Source organism: Paroedura picta, chromosome 4 (genome assembly GCF_049243985.1).
Source record: "Paroedura picta isolate Pp20150507F chromosome 4, Ppicta_v3.0, whole genome shotgun sequence".
Taxonomy (NCBI): domain Eukaryota; kingdom Metazoa; phylum Chordata; class Lepidosauria; order Squamata; family Gekkonidae; genus Paroedura; species Paroedura picta.
In genome coordinates this window covers 73,240,649-73,258,076 of record NC_135372.1, presented here as the reverse complement: position 1 = coordinate 73,258,076, position 17,428 = coordinate 73,240,649, and the positions used below count along the sequence as shown (strand labels likewise).

Genomic DNA, 17,428 nt, shown 5'->3' with positions numbered 1-17,428 from the left:
CCTCAAGGGGAGACCCATCTTGCGTTTTGCCTCCTGATGAGGCTGCAAGGGAAAGCAAAACAAACCTCACCCTCCACTCCTTGGCTTGTCAATCACAGCAAGCCACCAATCACAGCACAGGAGTTCTCTTGTGGACTGAAATTTTCTCCCCCCCAGCCCTAAAATTAATGTGTTTTTTTTAAGGCACTTCCAGCACCACTATGCGATAATGCCACAACACAGATGCATTTTTAATAGAAATCAACACTGCCCTGTTGCTATGGAGAAATGCCAGAACTATACAGCATCCCCCCGCCCCCTTTGGGATTCCTGTTCTTTGGGACTTTATTTCTGTCTGAGTTGATTTGAGACCCTGAGCATGATAACTGGAGCCCAAAAAGACATTTTGTGCTAATGGTGGGCTTTAAAACAAGGTGCTCAGACATCTGTATGATCAGGAGAAGACAGCCTGATCACCGTCCCCTTCTCTTTCCCAGCTCATTTCCCACCTTCAGAAAACAGAAAACTGATCCCAAAAAGACTATGGACATTTAAAGAAGATTTTATTTCACCTTTGACAATGTAGGTTTGCGATCATGCTGCAACATGGACCACGCCATTTAAAAATAATTACTTGGGGCAGGAAATGGAGAGGGGAGGGCAGGTACGAGGGCAGGACAAAGCTGACCAGACTATTGCATGCTTCCCCCTGCATATGGTCTTATCACTGGTGGTTCATGCAATTTAGCATGGTAAATCTAGGGGCCATTCCGCACCGGGATCCATGTAGCAAATTGTTTGCTGAACGAAAAATTGCCATTTTAAATAGTGGAATTCGGCGTAACGCATACCTGCCTTTGTAGTGGAATCCAGTTGTGTTTCTATCGTTTCCCACAGGGTTCCAGTCTTGGCAAAAATCACTAGCCAGGAAGCGCTATTGCTAAGCTGTGTCCCACCCCTGGCCATCAAGCAGCCAATGGGCGGCCATTATCATGCTCCCAAACAGCCCCTTTCCCTTCAAGGAAGGTTTAAAAAAAAACACCCGTTGCAACAAATATGCATTGATTCGTTGCAACTGAGAGACCCATCCAGCTAGCAGGTGGTGTTTGAGCTGCCGTTTCATCGTTGCCACGCTCCCCCCGAGTGAAAAAAAAATCCTCCCCCCTCACGGGCACGATTTTCGGCTGAAAACAGTGTGAAAAATAAAGTGAAAATAAACCAGCAAACGGGCCTCTGCGATGCTTGTGCTTGGTGACTTTAAACAGAGGGGCTGCAGCCAGGGAAGCCTCGCTGGGTAAACGAAGGCTCGCTGGTGCGTTGATCTCTGCTCGCTCGGAGAAAAAAAAATGGCGATCGCTTCGCCGGAAGATCAGAGGAGAGAGCCAGGGGGAGGGACTTTGCAGAAACCGCAACAATGGTAACGCACAGAACTTTCCCGCTAGTGTTGCAGATTGGTTGCAGGAGTGTAGCGCTTTCCGGAGGGTGAATCCACTTTTTGGGATTTCCCTGAAAGTGCTACAACGAAGCGCTTTTTGCAGATCAGTTTCAGGAGTGTTGCAGATTGTCAACGACATTGTGCATAATGGCAAAACTGTAGCGATTTCAATTAGTAACCATTGTGCTATTTTGGACGAATGCGGAACGGCCCTAGTTTTCTGGGTTCCTGAAATCATGAGTTAAAAATGGCCACAACCCAGCTATTGGAGGTCATGTGAAGGGGGGGGGGTCGACATGCCACTAATATTCAAAGGCTGTCCAGGAACATTTTCCTCATGAGGAAATAGCCTTCAGGTTACCTATCCCTTGGTAAAAAAAATAAATTGACATACAAGGCTTTGTGGGGTGGTATGTCTTTTTACTAGTGTGCTTGGAAGCCTGCCATTCCATAAGACAGTTTCCAGAAATACAGTTGTGACCCCTCAGTAAAGTTGCCAACTTCCCATTGTCAGCACCTATTTTCCCTTGCAGCTTTCCATTTAACATTGACTAGGTCTGTCACATTTCCCAAGCACCTCCACACAGAAAAATAGCTTTACTTGTTAGTCCTATTTTTCAGGGACTTTTGAACTGCTGTCTGCCCTGCCTCTGTCAGTGGTACAGTCATAACCAACAGACAGGTAACTGTGACAATTCTATCAGTTCACCTAACTCAACAATGTACCTGTTGGAAGCAACTACAGAGTCACTCTCTCCTCACTCTCCTCTCAATGAGCCTTGTGAAAATGAAGCCAGGCATTAGAATAATGGTCAGATACCCCCCCCCCCTCCCAATTTCTCTTTTCAGTAAAGATTTATCATCATCATTAACCATAAGAAAGCTCAAGTTGACTCCTCACTCCCTACCTGATTGGCACTTCCTGGGAGTGTGCCACCAATAGAGAGAAAGCACTCTGCCAATGAGGACCAATCCGTTCAAGTTGCACTCTGCCAATTATAGGCAAAAGCATTCCTCATCAAATAGCAAACCTGATTAGCCACACAATTACCTCTTAATGTTAGAAATACCTGAGTGTCTCCTTGGATTGTACTGAGAAGCCATTGGCCAGGAGGTCCTAATATAAAGAAAAATAATCCCCTAACAGTCAATGAGTAAGTAAAAAAATGCTTACACCATCCTTCTGCAACAGCTTTTTCTGCCTGTGCTCTTTATGGCAAAGGCAATTTGTACAGCTTGGAGTAGTGGTTAAGAGCAGCAGTTTCTAATGTGGCATGCTGGATTTGATTCCCTGCTCCTCCACATGCTGGGTGACCTTGGGCTAGTCACAGTTCTGTTAGAAACTGTTCTCACAAAGCAGTTTCTCTCAGAGCTCTTTCAGCCTCACATACCTTACAGGGTGTCTGTTGTGGTGAGAAGAAGGGAAAGCTACTATAAGCCACTCTGAGAGTCCTTTGGGCAATAAAAAGCAGAGTATGAAAACAAATTCTTCTACTGGGAAGGTGCTACTGGGAAACAGTGTCCCCGCCCCTCCACATGTCCCCATGGTGCTTCTTTGCTCCATCTACAGTCTCCCCATCTTCCATGCAATTGACCTCAAATTTGCTTTGTTGTGATGGTCTTGGAACGAATGTAGCAATACCAAAGTGGTATCCATATAAAAATTCTACATCTTCCCAGTCCCACCCACATCAGCATTATTTTCCCTGCTGCAATTGCAGGCCATCACTATGATGGTTACCCTCAAAGCATTCCTCCCTTCCCAGATTGCAAATCACAGATTGCAAACCTCACATGACCTACTCATGAGTAAACATTCCCAGGGCAGAGGCTTTACCTGGCTGTCTGGGTCCCAAAGGGCCAGCAGAGGGCTGTTTCTCGGCCTCCCACAGCTCCCCCCCCAAAAAAAAAAATGCATGCAGGGGCTGCACCAGGAGGTGGCTCACTCCACCATGTCCATCCACTGAAAGAGGCCAGGAGGACCAGGGCACCTTACTGGCAGCAGAACATTTTCTGGGCCCAGCTCTTCATGAGCCCAGCTAACATCTGAAACTGGCAGGAAGTTGGAGGTGAAGAGCTGATTCCTTATCAGCCTTTCCTGGCTGAGAGCTCCCTCCTGATTGGGGCTATCTCTTATTGGGGGAATATTTCTGAGGGGGCCAATCAGGTAGGGAGTAATTTGTCAGCATGCAGTTTGAGCTGATTGCCTCTCATTGGCAGAGTACAATTTGACCTGATTGCCCCTCATTGTTAGTGTGTTCTCACTGTATTGGTGGCACCCCCCCAGGGTTGGCCAATCTAGTAAGAGATTTGTCAACTTGAGCTTTATTATGTTTAATAATGATGATGATGGTAAGCTTTCATGGACTTTGTTTTAGTTTTTAAAAAGCTTGTCCTCAAATAAAAATGTCTCAGAGCTCAGGCTCTGGTCAGCACCAGGTGGGCCACCTAAATGGGAGAACAGCCTGCAAGTGGCAGCCTGAACACTAAAACTGATTCATAGGAAGACATGGGAACAGATGTATGGACCTCTAGCTGTGAAGGGCTTTAAAAGTTACCTCTAGCACTTTCAATTGAACTTGGAAACAAACTGGCAGTCAATGCAGTTATTTCAAAATGGCCGACACATGTTCCACTGGTTAGCTACTGACAGTAACTGAGCTGCCACATTCTAGACTTGCTCCAGTTTGGAGATTTTCTTCAAAGGCAGTCCAACAAAGAGCATTTCACAGTAACACAACTATATGGTTAAAAAAAATAACATGAATCAGTATGGCCAGATCAGCTGGTGAACTAGAAGCAGCTGACAGAAGGCCATCTTAACCACTTTACCAGCCTGCTTTTCTAACAGCAAAACTGTGTCCTTGGACACCCCAAGCTCTTAACCTGATCCTCAAAAGCCAATTCCATTCCATGTGGGACAAACACAGCCTTCTCAGTCAGCATTGCTGCTGCCTCGTTTGAATTTAGCTACAACTTGTTTTGTCTTAGACATCTGACCACAGCCTCAGTGCTGGAATAGTCAGCAAATATCCCTACCTTGGAAATCTGCTGAATCTCTACTTTCATTATCACACTGCAATGCTTAAAACTGAACTTGGACATGGAATGACATGGGAATTCCTTGTAACTATACGTGTCATAATCTATTTCAGCATGAGTTGTTAAGATACTTAAAATATAAAAACAGAGGAACAAAATCAGCTGCCACAAATAAGTTAGGCATTCATGAGAGAGAGAGTAACAGTTTCTGGTAGGTATGCCATAGAGTAGGAATTAGTGCTGCGGTACCAAGACTATGGCCAGTGCTTATATGAATCATGCCACAAATCCGAATTGGGATAATTAACTAGAATCAGGCAATGTTGGTCTAAACAGATACATTAATGTTTAATATACTGCTTTCAAAATCTTTATGGCTAGTTTTTCTAAACAGCTACAGATGTGCTGGCAATGTACAGATGCCTTCATGCAAGAGTGTGTCTTTAGGCAGACCTGATGCTGAGAAGAAGGTGGGAGGGGACTGGAGAAAGGGGGCACATAGTTGAGAGCTGTGGGTTTTCCCACAGGCTGACTCAGAGAGTAACTGTTGCTTATTAAACTAGAAATAATGTAGGTCATGTCTCATGAACTGCTTATGCCTTGCTTTTTCTATTGGTTCGTCATCTGGCAGTGAATTCTGAATCACACACCTTAAGGGGAAGGGAAGTGTGGTTCTGCAGCAATAAACAGCGAACTTATTCAGCACAGAAGTGGGACACGTTGCCCAATAGACAGCAAGGTAAGAATCTATTCAGGTCTTCAAACAACTGGTAAGCTTAAACTAGTACTTTCTGAATCGTTTTAACAGAGATAAAACATTTCAATGTTCTTGACTATATTGTAAATGTGTGTATATTTTTTCAGCAGTTATTAATGCTTTCTGCTTGCTAATTTGTAACATTTCAGAACATATTACTAAGCAAGATGCCAAGAAGGTTTTATGTATTTAACTGATCCATTATAAAGATTGCCCAGACCATCTGAAGGAAAAGCATGGCTGAACTATGAGAACGTTTAAATACCCAAACTAAATAGTATGAAGCTTGCAAGAGGTCATCATTTTGAAAGATTAATCTATCACATATTTGTCTGAGGATATGCTGTTGTCCATAGTAAGAGGTTAACCACAGACAACATACTATATGGGTATTGTTTAAATAAATGTGTAGACTGGGCTGGAAGTGTGGATTAGGTCAGATTTATTTAAGGCATTTTAACCCACCTTTCTCCTTATGAGGTGGATCAAGTGAATCAAGATTTATCATTTGCTCACTAGTTCTCACATTACATGCTTGTACTCATGGCTTAATGGTATGTTGGAGACACAAGCCTCCCACATCACAAAGGACAGAAGAAACAGAGAATGCTATTCTCCTGATCTGAGATTCCCCTGAGATATTTTTGTTTTATAATGTCACACTTTCCAATATGATGAAGACTTCATATTCAATTCCTGATCTTCCTATTCAGTTCTGTACTTGTAACTTTAAGGTCTGAGTAGAAGATACAACAATTTACTAAAATAAGATACAGCAAGATAGTAAAAGTTTAGTATATCTTCCTCACAGCCTTCCTTTAAGGAGATTGTTTCCCCCTTTTCCACTGCAACTTCACAACAATCCTGTGAGCTTAGTGTAGTGGTTAAGAGCAGTAGCATCTAATCTGAAGAGCCGGGTTTGATTCCCCACTCCTCCATGCGCAGCCAACTGGCTGACTTTTGGCTAGTCACAGTCCTATTAAAGCTGTTCTTACAGGGCAGTTCTGCCAGAGCGCTCTCAGACTCACCTACTTACCTCAAAGGGTGCCTGGTGAGAGGAGAGGAAGGGAAGACAATTATAAACTGCTTTGGGATTCCTTAGGGTAGTGAAAAGCTGAGTGTAAAAGCCAACTCTTCTTCTTCTTCTAGGTTAGGCTGAGATAGTATGACTGGCCCAAGGTCACCTAGAAAGCTCTCATAACAGAATGGGAATGTGAACATGTCATTCCTAGACCTTACTCGGTATGCAATGCCAAAGAACTGTTCATAAAGAAATAGGAGGAGTCTTCCAGGACATTGCCATTCAGGAAAGCCTGGTGACAGGGAACAATCCCATGTTCTGTACTAAGGCTTGAAGTCAATGGGTGTGAAAGGGTGGAACTCTGCTTAGGACTGCCTCATTGCATTGCTTCAGAGGACAGCCATGCTGGTCTGTAGAACTGCTAGATCTGAGCCCACTAACACCCTGGAGACCCACAAGAGTAGAAGCTTTTGAGAGTCACTCTGTTAATCTGTCTTCCTGTTAGCCTTGTGGGTTCTTTTTTTTCATCCTGTTGGGAGGTTAGAGAAAACTGGAAATGTGTGCAATAATTTTACCACATTAAAATAGTTAGCTTCTTACCTGGTGACTAAATGAACAGCAATGATGGATAAGGTGTCACAACAGAGCACACGGTTTGATTTTCAACAAATGATTTTTATTGCAAGTTATGTGGCAATAGAACCAATACTCCCCCCCCCCTCAGTCTCCATGCCAAAGAGTGGCTGTCAGTTAGACAAACTCTTTTATCAACTTTATTTTCAGACTACTTATCAGACTACTTAGACTAAGTCAGCCTGGTTCCTTCCTGCCAGAATGGCTTGTTTCAGCATGAAAGGAAGCCCCATGGGGGAGGAAAGAGGAAAACAAGATAAACGGGCAAAGTTCAAGCACACTGATAAGAATAGAATAAAGATAGTAAAAATGTTTCCAGGTACCAGTTGTCACTGATGATGAACCTGGGGGAAACCGGAGGAAGGAAGTGGAAAACCAAGAGAAACCCTTATTTTGATGGTGGCATAAATGCTCAGAGGAGCCCCTGGGAGGTTGTAGTATCCTAAACTGAGTAATGAAACCAAGCCTTCTCTCTGGTAGTCTACTAGCCTGGAGAAGAATGTCCTTTCCTTTTAACAAAGGTTTAAAGGGCGGTTATAGACCAGCTGATATTATTAGTCTTTATATCATGAAAAGCTTCAGCTGCCTGTTTCCACAAGAACATTTATCTTCAGGTCAGTTGGAAACCCCAGGCCAATGGGAAGTTAAAATGCAGAGAAACCTTGTGCAATAATAGTAAAAAAAAATGCTGAGATGGGATTCATGCTAGAAACTTTGAATCTTCTTGGGCAGTATGAACTTTAGCAGAATAGAATGTTGAAAGAACTCCAAATATGAATATGATTTAAAAGTTCAGAAAAGGTCTTAGAAAAAAATGACCTGGGGTGATTAGGATTACCTGCCTGGTATACCATTTGGGGCTGGCTTAACAAAGGATTGGGCACAGGCTTGATGTTTCTCCTGGGCTCTTGATTCAATTACTTGAGTGGCAAGCCTGATTAACAAAGGCTAAGAGGTGGCTGATAACTCCCTTGTGGTTAGGTTTCCAGAGAACTCTGCTTTGTAAAATATATTACCAGCTGCCCCTAGAAGAAGAGGAGTTGGTTCTTACATGCCACTATTCTCTAACCAAAGGAGTCTCAAGGCAGCTTACAGTCGCCTTCCCTTTCCTCTCCCCACAACAGACACCCTGTGAGGTGGGTGAGGCTGAGAGAGCCCTGATATCACTGCTCTGTCAGAACAGCTTTATCAATGCCGTGGTGAGCCCAAGGTCACCCAGCTGGCTGCATGCGGGAGAGAACAGAATCAAACCTGGCCCGCCAGATTAGAAGTCCGCAGCCCTGATCACTACACCAAGTTAAGGTCAGTTATCATCCAGCAAACCCTGATCATTGAACATTGCCTGAATTTTGATGATCCCACAGGAAACAGAAAACTGCCTGTTGTCAAGAAAGAATCCCTGCCCCCAGGGGCATCTAGGTACTTTCCTGTGGGTCAGCTTTTCTGTTGTCTGAAGCCTGATCTCAGTCTCTCAGTTTTAATTAGGAGTGTGCATTTGACTAATCTGAATTTTTTTAAATACCACCCCCCAAAAAAGAAATCTGTAATTTCTTTTGTATTTATTCAGCTGGATTTCCCCCCTGTTTTTCCAGCTATCCAAAATAACCAGCCTCAATATTCAAGGCTGTTCAGGCACAGCCAAAGTTTAAATGCCTTTGGAGTGAACTCTCCATAGGAGAAATTCAAATGAGTAGCTGTGTTGATCTGAAGTAGCACAATAAAATCGGAGTCCAGTAGCACCTTTAAGACCAACAAAGATTTATTTACGCCTTGAATAAATCTTTGTTGGTCTTAAAGGTGCTACTGGACTCTGATTTTATTGTTCTCCATAGGAGAAGGCATTTAAAGGGACTGCAAGCCCTTTAAATGCCTTTGGAGTTCACTCATGCTGTCACTACAGCTTACAAAAGTCATTTAAATATTAAAGGGACTGCATTCCCTTTAAAGTTGTAAGTGACCCCCCCCTCCTTGAAGGCTCATAGAATTGGACCCCCTGGGGGTAGCTATGCTCAAAAAACCAGGGGCCTCCCAGAGCCCCAGGCTGACTATAATAGTCCCCATAGGCTATAATGGAGCTGAAAATATTGGCATTCCTGAATATTACCGAATCTGAATACAATACCAGTGTTGGGATTTAGGAATACAGGGAATTACTGATTTGGGGGGGTTCAGTATACCCAAACTTGTAAAATACCACTTTTGTTTTAACATCAAACATGGATTTCCTCCTGCAATCTTAAGCAGCATATGGCTAGGGAAGCCAAGAAAATGACCCCAAAACATAACTTCTCATAGAATCATAGATTTGGAAGGGACCTCCTAGGCCATCTAATCCAACCCCCTGCACAATGCAGGCCATTCACAACCCTATCACTCATCCACTGTAACCTGCCACCCCCTTGAACCTTCTGAGTCTGGGCTGCTTTCATGCTGCATCCAAAACAATTTATTCATGTAAATGAGGATGTACAACCCTAATAGAACAAAATCAATACCAATATGACAGAATATTCAGTACCAGTGAAACTCCCACACACACCTTTCAGGAGAATTCTACACTTTGTATTCAGTCAACTTCTCAACCTTTTTGGAAAGGTGAATAGGCACCAATTTATTTGCACAAAAGGGCAGATGTGGTACTTGTGAATATAATGTATTCAGTGCTTCTAAAAATGAACTGGTTAACTGCACTCAGTTAAACATAGCTTTAAATGCAATTTAGAATCCAAAGCTAGGATTTCAAGAGTCACTCAGCTCTTTCCACATGCCAAACCATTTTCCTTAAGTGTGCATTTTGTAAACCGTAGTCTTCTCATTCTGCACTATCAAAACCTAAGAATAAGACTTTTCAAAGCAGCCTGCAACATGGCTGCTCTGAGACCATATATCCCAGCCTAAAAACCAGACCTCAGTGTTCCTGTCTTTTATTTGAGATAAACAATATTTTTGAAAAAAATTGTGTACCTAATAATGTTAGCAGAATAATACCAATTAATAATTATGCTTAGTGTATCCCAGAAGATATTCAAAGAAGGAAGAACTATTTAAAGTCTGACCCACCATGCAACTTACCTAGGTACAAGTTACCTAGGTGGGGTGGTGACAGCCAGATTACTTGATGCTACACAACTTACCTGGCTTCACTGGCAGCCTCTACACCAACATGCTACACAGCCAGGCCCGACAATGGCTACTACAGGTGTGTATTCAGATACACCCAAGCCAGAAATGTACCTAACAAATGCCTTATATTTGGGCAGTATGTTTGGCATCCCAAATATATTCAGAAAATTGGGAGGGGGGTACTGAAAAAATGGTCCTGAAAAATCCTGGACATATTCAGGGTTAACCAGGAAGATCCAGAGCTAGCACTTGCAGACCTTTGGGTATTGGGCTCCCCCCCCCCCCGTTTCCCTTTGTCTCTATGTCTCCCAGGAGTTTCTATGGGCTTGCAGGCTGCTTCTTGTCAGTTTCAAGAGGGTTTTGTCTTTTCTTTCCAAAACTTTGAATTTGTTGTTCTGTGATTCTCCAGTTTGACATTAGTCCTATTGAGTTTGCACTGCAACAATGGCATTGAGTTTGGCTGGGTAGTTGTACATTGGGTTTGTGGAAGTCCCCCCCCCACACACACACACACACACAACCTTGAGTTGGCACTGCATAGATTCACTAGTTTGGCATTACTTCTGTTGGGTTTGCACGCTTGCAGTGGCTTTCTGTTCTGCTGGGCTTCTGCATATTGCCAGCAGGCTTGCAAAAGTGCCCCACACTTTCAGTTTCCACTGTAGGGATTCTCTGGTTTGATCTTGGCTATTTGGTTTCACACATTGGCATGTGGTTCTACCAGGATTACTGGATTCTACAATGGTTCTATTGGATCTCAAAGATTGCTATTTGCAGGCATGTGTTTTTTACCCTGGAAGCAGCTTGCAGGTATTTCTACCATGCCCATAGAAAATAATTGAGGATGACTGAAGCTACCCTGTTCCAGGGCCCATAATACAGGACTCTTAGTCCAATCTACTTGAAACTTGTTGGTTATTTAAACTGCTTAACTCCTATTTCACTTCGGTCTTCTCTAGTAAGAGAAATAGTGCTCAATGTGGCAAAAATGTATCACAGCAGGGGGGATTCAAATGGTGGCCTAGGATCATTGTGGGGGCAGTCCATAAAGACCTAGTTTCTTTAAAGGAAACAAAGTCTTCTAGGCCAGTTGAATTGCATCCAAGAGTACTAAAAGAACTTGCAGATGTAATCTCTGAACCTCTGTCCATTATTTTTGACACTTCTTGGAGAACAGGTGAGATGTCAGATGATTGGAGGTGGGCAAATGTTTTCACCATCTTTAAGAAAGGTAGCCTACTAGCTTGGAGAGGGGGAAAAGGAGGATTGACCCATCAGCTTGACATCTGTAGCTGGCAAAATTTTGGAACAAATCGTCAGTCCTTCAGCAGCTAGAACAGAAAGCTGTGATTTCTAAGACTCAGCAAGGGTTTTGCAAGAACAAGTCATGTCAGACCAACCTTATCTCTTTTTTCAAGAAAGTGACTACCTTGCTGAATCAGGGGAATGCTGTGGACATAGTTTATCTGGATTTCAGTAAAGCAGTTGATAAGTTTCTACATGATATTCTTGTTGACAAGAAATGTGGTATGGTAAAATGCAGTATGGATCCTAATTCTATCAGGTGGATCGATAACTGGTTGACAGATGGTACCCAAAGGGTACTTGTTAATGGTTCAGCATTCTCTTGGAGAAGAGTGACCAGTGGAGTGCCTAAGGGATTTGTCCTGGAGCCTGTGTTATTCAACATATTTATAAATGATTTGGATGAGGGATTAGAGAGGGTGCTTATTAAATTTGCAGATGATACTAAACTGGGAAGGGTAGCAAACACAGAAGACTGAATCAGAATACAGGATGATCTTGATGGGCAAAACTAAATAAAATGAAATTCAATAGGGACAAATGCAAAGTTCTACATTTAGGTAGAGAAAACCATTTATTTATTTGTTTGTTTGTTTGTTTAGATTTCTATACTGCCCATTTCTTTGCAGCTCTGGGTGGTTTACACAGAACATTATAACTTACATGAAACATTATGCAGACTATAACATCAAAACAACTTTAAAAAAAATCAAAAGCTTACAAAACCACAATTATAACATAATATAATAATAATTAGTATTTATACTAATATAGGATGGGGGAGACTTGTCTTGGCAGTAGTGCGTGCAAAAAGGTTCTAGGAGTCTTAGTAGATCATACATTGAATATGAGTCAGCAGTGTGACTCAATGGCTAAAAAGACAAATGGGATTTTGGTACCACTTTGCTGTGCCCTGGTTCGGCCTCACTTGGAGTACTATGTTCAGTTTGGGGCACTACAGTTGAAGAGGGATGTAGACAAACTGGAACATGTCCAGAGGAGGGCAACAAAGATGGTGAGGGATATGGAGACTAAGACGTATGAGGAAAGGTTGGGGGAGCTTGGTCTGTTTAACCTGGAGAGAAGACAACTGAGAGAGGATCTGATAACCATCTTCAAGTATGTAAAAGGCAGCCATATAGAGGATGGAGCAGAGTTGTTCTCTCTTGCCCCAGAGGGACGGACCAGAACCAATGGGATGAAACTAATGCAAAAGAAATTCTATCTTACATCCAGAAGAAGTTCTTGACAGAGCGGTTTCTCAGTGGAACAAGCTTCCTCGGGAGGTAGTGGGTTCCCCGTCTTTGGATATTTTTAAACAGAGGCTGGATAGCCATCTGACAGAGAAGCTGATTCTGTGAAGGTTCAAGGAGGTGGTAGGTTACAGTGGATGAGCAATAGGGTTGTGAGTGTCCTGCATAGTGCAGATGGTTGGACTAGATGACCCAACTCTATGATTCTAAGGACAAGCACCAGCAGCTCCACTGCAATTTTGGTGCTTATGCCTTCAAAAATATTCCCCCCATCCCCCCATAAAGTTTTCTCATAGGAAGTAATGGACCCCCCCAAAATTCAAAACCTACACCCAATCCAAATATTGAGAATATTAATATTCTCCAGGTCCAATATACTCACCTGCCCCCCCCCATTTTTGCTCACCCCTTTTGCGCACATAACTCATCCAAACAGATTGCTACCATATGACTTTTGCAACTTGGCTAGATTGCTGCTGGATGTGGTGCAGTGGTTAGAGGATCAGATTAGGCTCTGTGAGATCTTTGTTAAAATTCCCAATCTGGCTGTCTGACTGGCTGAGAAATAAACAAACAAACGGTGGAATAGAAAAAAAGATGGTTGGTGTGTGGGGAGGAGAGAAGGAAGAAAAGGGAAAGGAGAGGTTTATGGAGACTATCAGGAAGAAACAAAGATGATATATTATGGGGATGTGAATCCAGGAGGAAATTAAGTAATGCAAGCTTTTGTCAGTGCTCCACTTGTACTACACTAAAATATACCAGTACAATAAGAGATTACTGCAGCCAAAACAGCTCCAAATTGCCAGTCAATAGTACCATATTTCCCCCAAAGCTTAATGAAAGAGTATAGTCCTTAAAGAACAATTAAAAAAAGAAGCCTTATGGACTGAATTCCAAAGAACTGAAACTCCCTTATAAAAGCAATGTCTTTTTTTAAAACTGTTAACCACCTTGACGGGTTGAATTGAAGTGGAAAGGCAGGATAAAACTCTTTGCAATAAATTTTAAAAATTGATAACTAAATAAATTTCAAAAACCAGTTTCACTCCTCCCTTTTGGTTAGGTCAGTGTTCAATATTCTCCCACTGGAATATCATAACTTTATTTTTCTTAATTCTTCAAAACTATCATTTAATAGAGGAAGGCACTAATATTGTTTCTTTTGTTTTTAGGCTATGCCTTTTTACTGACATCCACCACTACTTGAATGATGTTTACAGCTAAAGTTTTATGGGTGTTGAACATATTGTTGTGCACCTTTGACAGAGTCCTTCTTTTTGATCGATGTTCATCAACAGCTAAAAAGCCAGTTAAGTATTATTTTCTGTGAGAGGGTTGGAAACATTACAATATGGTTTCAGACTTTGTTAACAGTTCATTTTGATTCTAGCAGGCAAATAATATAGAATGTTTTAAAATAAAAACATTCAGTATCGTCTATTTTACTTATATAATCCACTAGATTCCCAGAAAAAAATATAAATATCACCAAGATTTAAGTAAGAGGCATGGTTTTATGCACACTTACTTGGGAGGATGTATCACCGAACTGAACAGAGATAATAAGCACAGGGATGGCCTTCATGACAATACAGCAGAGAGAGCCATTCATAGATTAGTGCAGTAAAAGGTTATTCTGAGTGGTTTCAAGGAGGTATTGGGTCAAGCCAATAGCAAGTGCCATTATAAGAACAGGCCAGAAGTACCAGATCACACTATTTTTTCAGCTGAGAAATATGCTTGGAAGTAGATGGATGACTCAATTGGGCAGGGCTAAGGTTTCAAATACTTTGGCCACCTCATGAGAAGGAAGGACTCCCTGGAGAAGAGCCTAATGCTGGGAGCGATCGAGGGCAAAAGAAGAAGGGGACAACAGAGAATGAGGTGGCTGGATGGAGTCACTGAAGCAGTCGGTGCAAACTTAAATGGACTCCAGGGAATGGTAGAGGACAGGAAGGCCTGGAGGATCATTGTCCATGGGGTCACGATGGGTCGGACACGACTTCACACCTAACAACAAAGATTTCATGCAGAATGGTCCCTATTAAGTATGCTACCACCATGCCATGCATGACTGGACATGCATGTTTGTGCCCACACATGTACACAAATTCCTGGAGAAGCATATGGACAATACTCCTTTGAGTCCCATTGGCACCGGCAAAGGTGGAAGATATTAAGAAGTTGCACTCACTTCTCTCTTCTAAATGTGCCCACCAGCAAGAGAGTTAGATGCTCCATTGATTCTTCCCAAGACGGAAGATGTTTTCCCAGAGACCCCTGTGAACTCTCCCATGCCTGGTAGTAATGGTACTACCAGCTGTGGAGTCTGTGCTAGCATGAGTCTGAGCAGATGCCTGACTTTACCAATCCTTTGATTCGGGGCCTAGGCTCCCTAATGTGGACGTGGCTCTCTCTCTAGTATATTTAGCAAAATGAATTTGTTTACAGGCCATTCCATATCTTATGGTCATATTCACATTTATCTCATTTGGGCAGATTACATTGCTGTTTATGTTGGTTGGGTCTTCAAAGCCACTCCTACGTGATACTCGTCAGTCCCTTCATCCCATACAGTATCAACCAGGGACTATTGTGCTCTGGCTAGCCAGTCTGCATTAAAAGTTGCACCCAGCTTACTACCACTGTTACTAGGAAAAATTATGACCACATTTTAAAAGTGGACAAGTGTCATATGCCCAAAACATCACTATGATTTTCTTTTCTAAATAATTGCTCATATTTTTATAGCAATTAATTTTTCCTCCCACAGGTATTGTTTGGTGTGCCGGGCAAGTATGGACAGAACCAGCTCAAGTCATTCCAATGGGTCAGACTGTTTCTGTAAACTGTCATTCCCCTACAGAACTGTGCAAAAAAGCCAAATTATATATAAAACTAAATGATGTTCGTGTTGAGGACCGATTCTTGTCATTCATAAACAAAACTACAGTTCAACTTCAGCTTCAAGATTTTAATGCTCCGTTTTCCATTGTTGTATGCTATGCTAGTTGCCCCCAGCAGACTTATGATGAAGTGGTATGCGGAACAGAATTTTGCATGGGCCGTAAGTAATTTATTTGTTTGGAGTGTGTATGTGTTTGCTTTGCTAGACCTAGATGATTTCAATTAATTTGGGACAATAAGACACTGATTTATAGCTGTGGAGGACATTCAGAGGTAGTTTTCTACTGCCTGCCTCCATGTCATGATTTAGTGTTTCTTGGAGGTCTCCCATCCAAATACAAGCAAGGTTTGACCCTGCTTAGCTTCTGAGATCTGATGAGATCAGGCTTGCCTGTCCAGGTCCAAATTTAGAACCATAGAGTCATAGAATTGGAAGGGACTGGCAGAGTCATCTAGTCTAACCCCCTGAAGAATGCAGGACATTCACAACTACTTGCCTACCCCCAGTGACCCCAATTCCATGTCCAGATGATGCCCCCCCACCAACCCCGCCCCCCAGAATCCCTGGTCAGTCTGGTCTGGAGGAAATTTGCCTTCTGACCCCGAAGTGGCAATCGGCATTTCCCTGGGCATGCAAGAAAGGGCCACAAGAGCCAAGCTCAGACACAATCCCTTCTGCTACCCACTTATAATCTGCCTAAATTCACTTTTCATCAACCCAACTTGCTTGCAGTGAAATCCCTGCAATGTGCAGGCCACATTCAATGCTTGTTTAGCATATAAATCTGTGGGCAGTTTTTTGACCAGCACTTATCAGCTTTTAGTTTTTTCCCAGTAATTATAGTAATAATATTTCATATTTCCAGTTATACATATTACATTCAGTGAGGTTTAGGCCCAGGTAGTTCTACAGAGGATTTCAGCACTGCTTTCAACAGAACATTTTTTGTTACCTAGGAAGACAGCTTCTATCCTTGCTCATGACAACTTCCATACATTCCACCAAAATGGTTCTGCAGTGCTTACTAACTGGCTGAAATAATTATATATCTGCCTATATATTTTAGCCCACCTTTTGTGCAAGGAGTTGTGTGCATGGAACAGCAGCTGGCTCCCTTTTAATCCTTGTAACAATCCTGTGAGGCAGCTGAAGCTAAGGAGTTTTCCAGACTGCCCTCATGTTCCCTTTTCATTCCCCTATGTAACCGGGGGTTGTGCGTGTATGTCTTGTGTCTAAACATCCCTGTGCTATTTTTTTCCTGTTCTTTTCTAAGCTTTTTTTCTCACACTTTTCCCCATTGTAGGTAGACTAATGTAATAAATGAATAAATAAAAAGAATGAATGAATTCACAATAGCATCTTGCTCAGAATCTGATCTTTTTTTTTTCCACCTTGTGGATTGCCACTCAAATTTGGCCAGAAAGGGCAGGTTTGATGGTAAGCTTTTAAAAATGTATGTGCCTGCCAGCATTTCAGTGTTTTAGTGCTGGAGGACACTTGAGCTGAAATAAATGGTCAGTCCCAATAGGAGTCCTGACACTAGCAGCCAGTCATTGCCTGCGTTATCATTCTCAAGAGCAAATTCTGGCATGTCCCCGGGCACCATTTCCAAATACATTTTGCATTGCATGCAGCTAGCCTAAGAACATGCAATTGAAGGAAACAAGTGGTTTTGAGCTGTGTACCTGATGCAAGCCAGGTAAAGGATTTCATAACTTTGGGGAGGGGCTGATGAAAGAGAATACTCAAATGTGGGGAAAGAGGCAACCACTAAGTAATGAGGCATGTACACCAGGTGTGACTCTCAAATCTGGTGCAGTGGGTGGGGAATGTACTCATAAAGGGATTTCCAAGCCCCCTGAAACTGATAAAGAGCTGCAAAAACTTACGCATATATGCAAAAATACGTGGGGGGAGGTGGAATACCAATCCGCTGTATGAATGTAAACAGATGGAACACTGACAGGGA

At 42.5% G+C, this 17,428-nt stretch overlaps 1 protein-coding gene across 6 annotated transcripts in view; it reads left to right on the top strand.

Moving 5' to 3' along the window:
* Positions 1-5,018: 5,018 nt before the first annotated feature.
* Positions 5,019-17,428, top strand: part of IL23R (interleukin 23 receptor) — a 41,114-nt gene continuing 28,704 nt past the window's right edge. For 4 of the 6 annotated variants that reach the window (XM_077333398.1, XM_077333395.1, XM_077333400.1 and 1 more), the window contains exons 1-3: positions 5,019-5,195; positions 13,724-13,861; positions 15,325-15,618. In XM_077333398.1, the coding sequence (XP_077189513.1) occupies positions 13,759-13,861; positions 15,325-15,618 (397 nt within the window). In that variant the 5' untranslated portion in view covers positions 5,019-5,195; positions 13,724-13,758. The other 2 variants (XM_077333396.1, XM_077333397.1) reach the window with 2 other exon arrangements.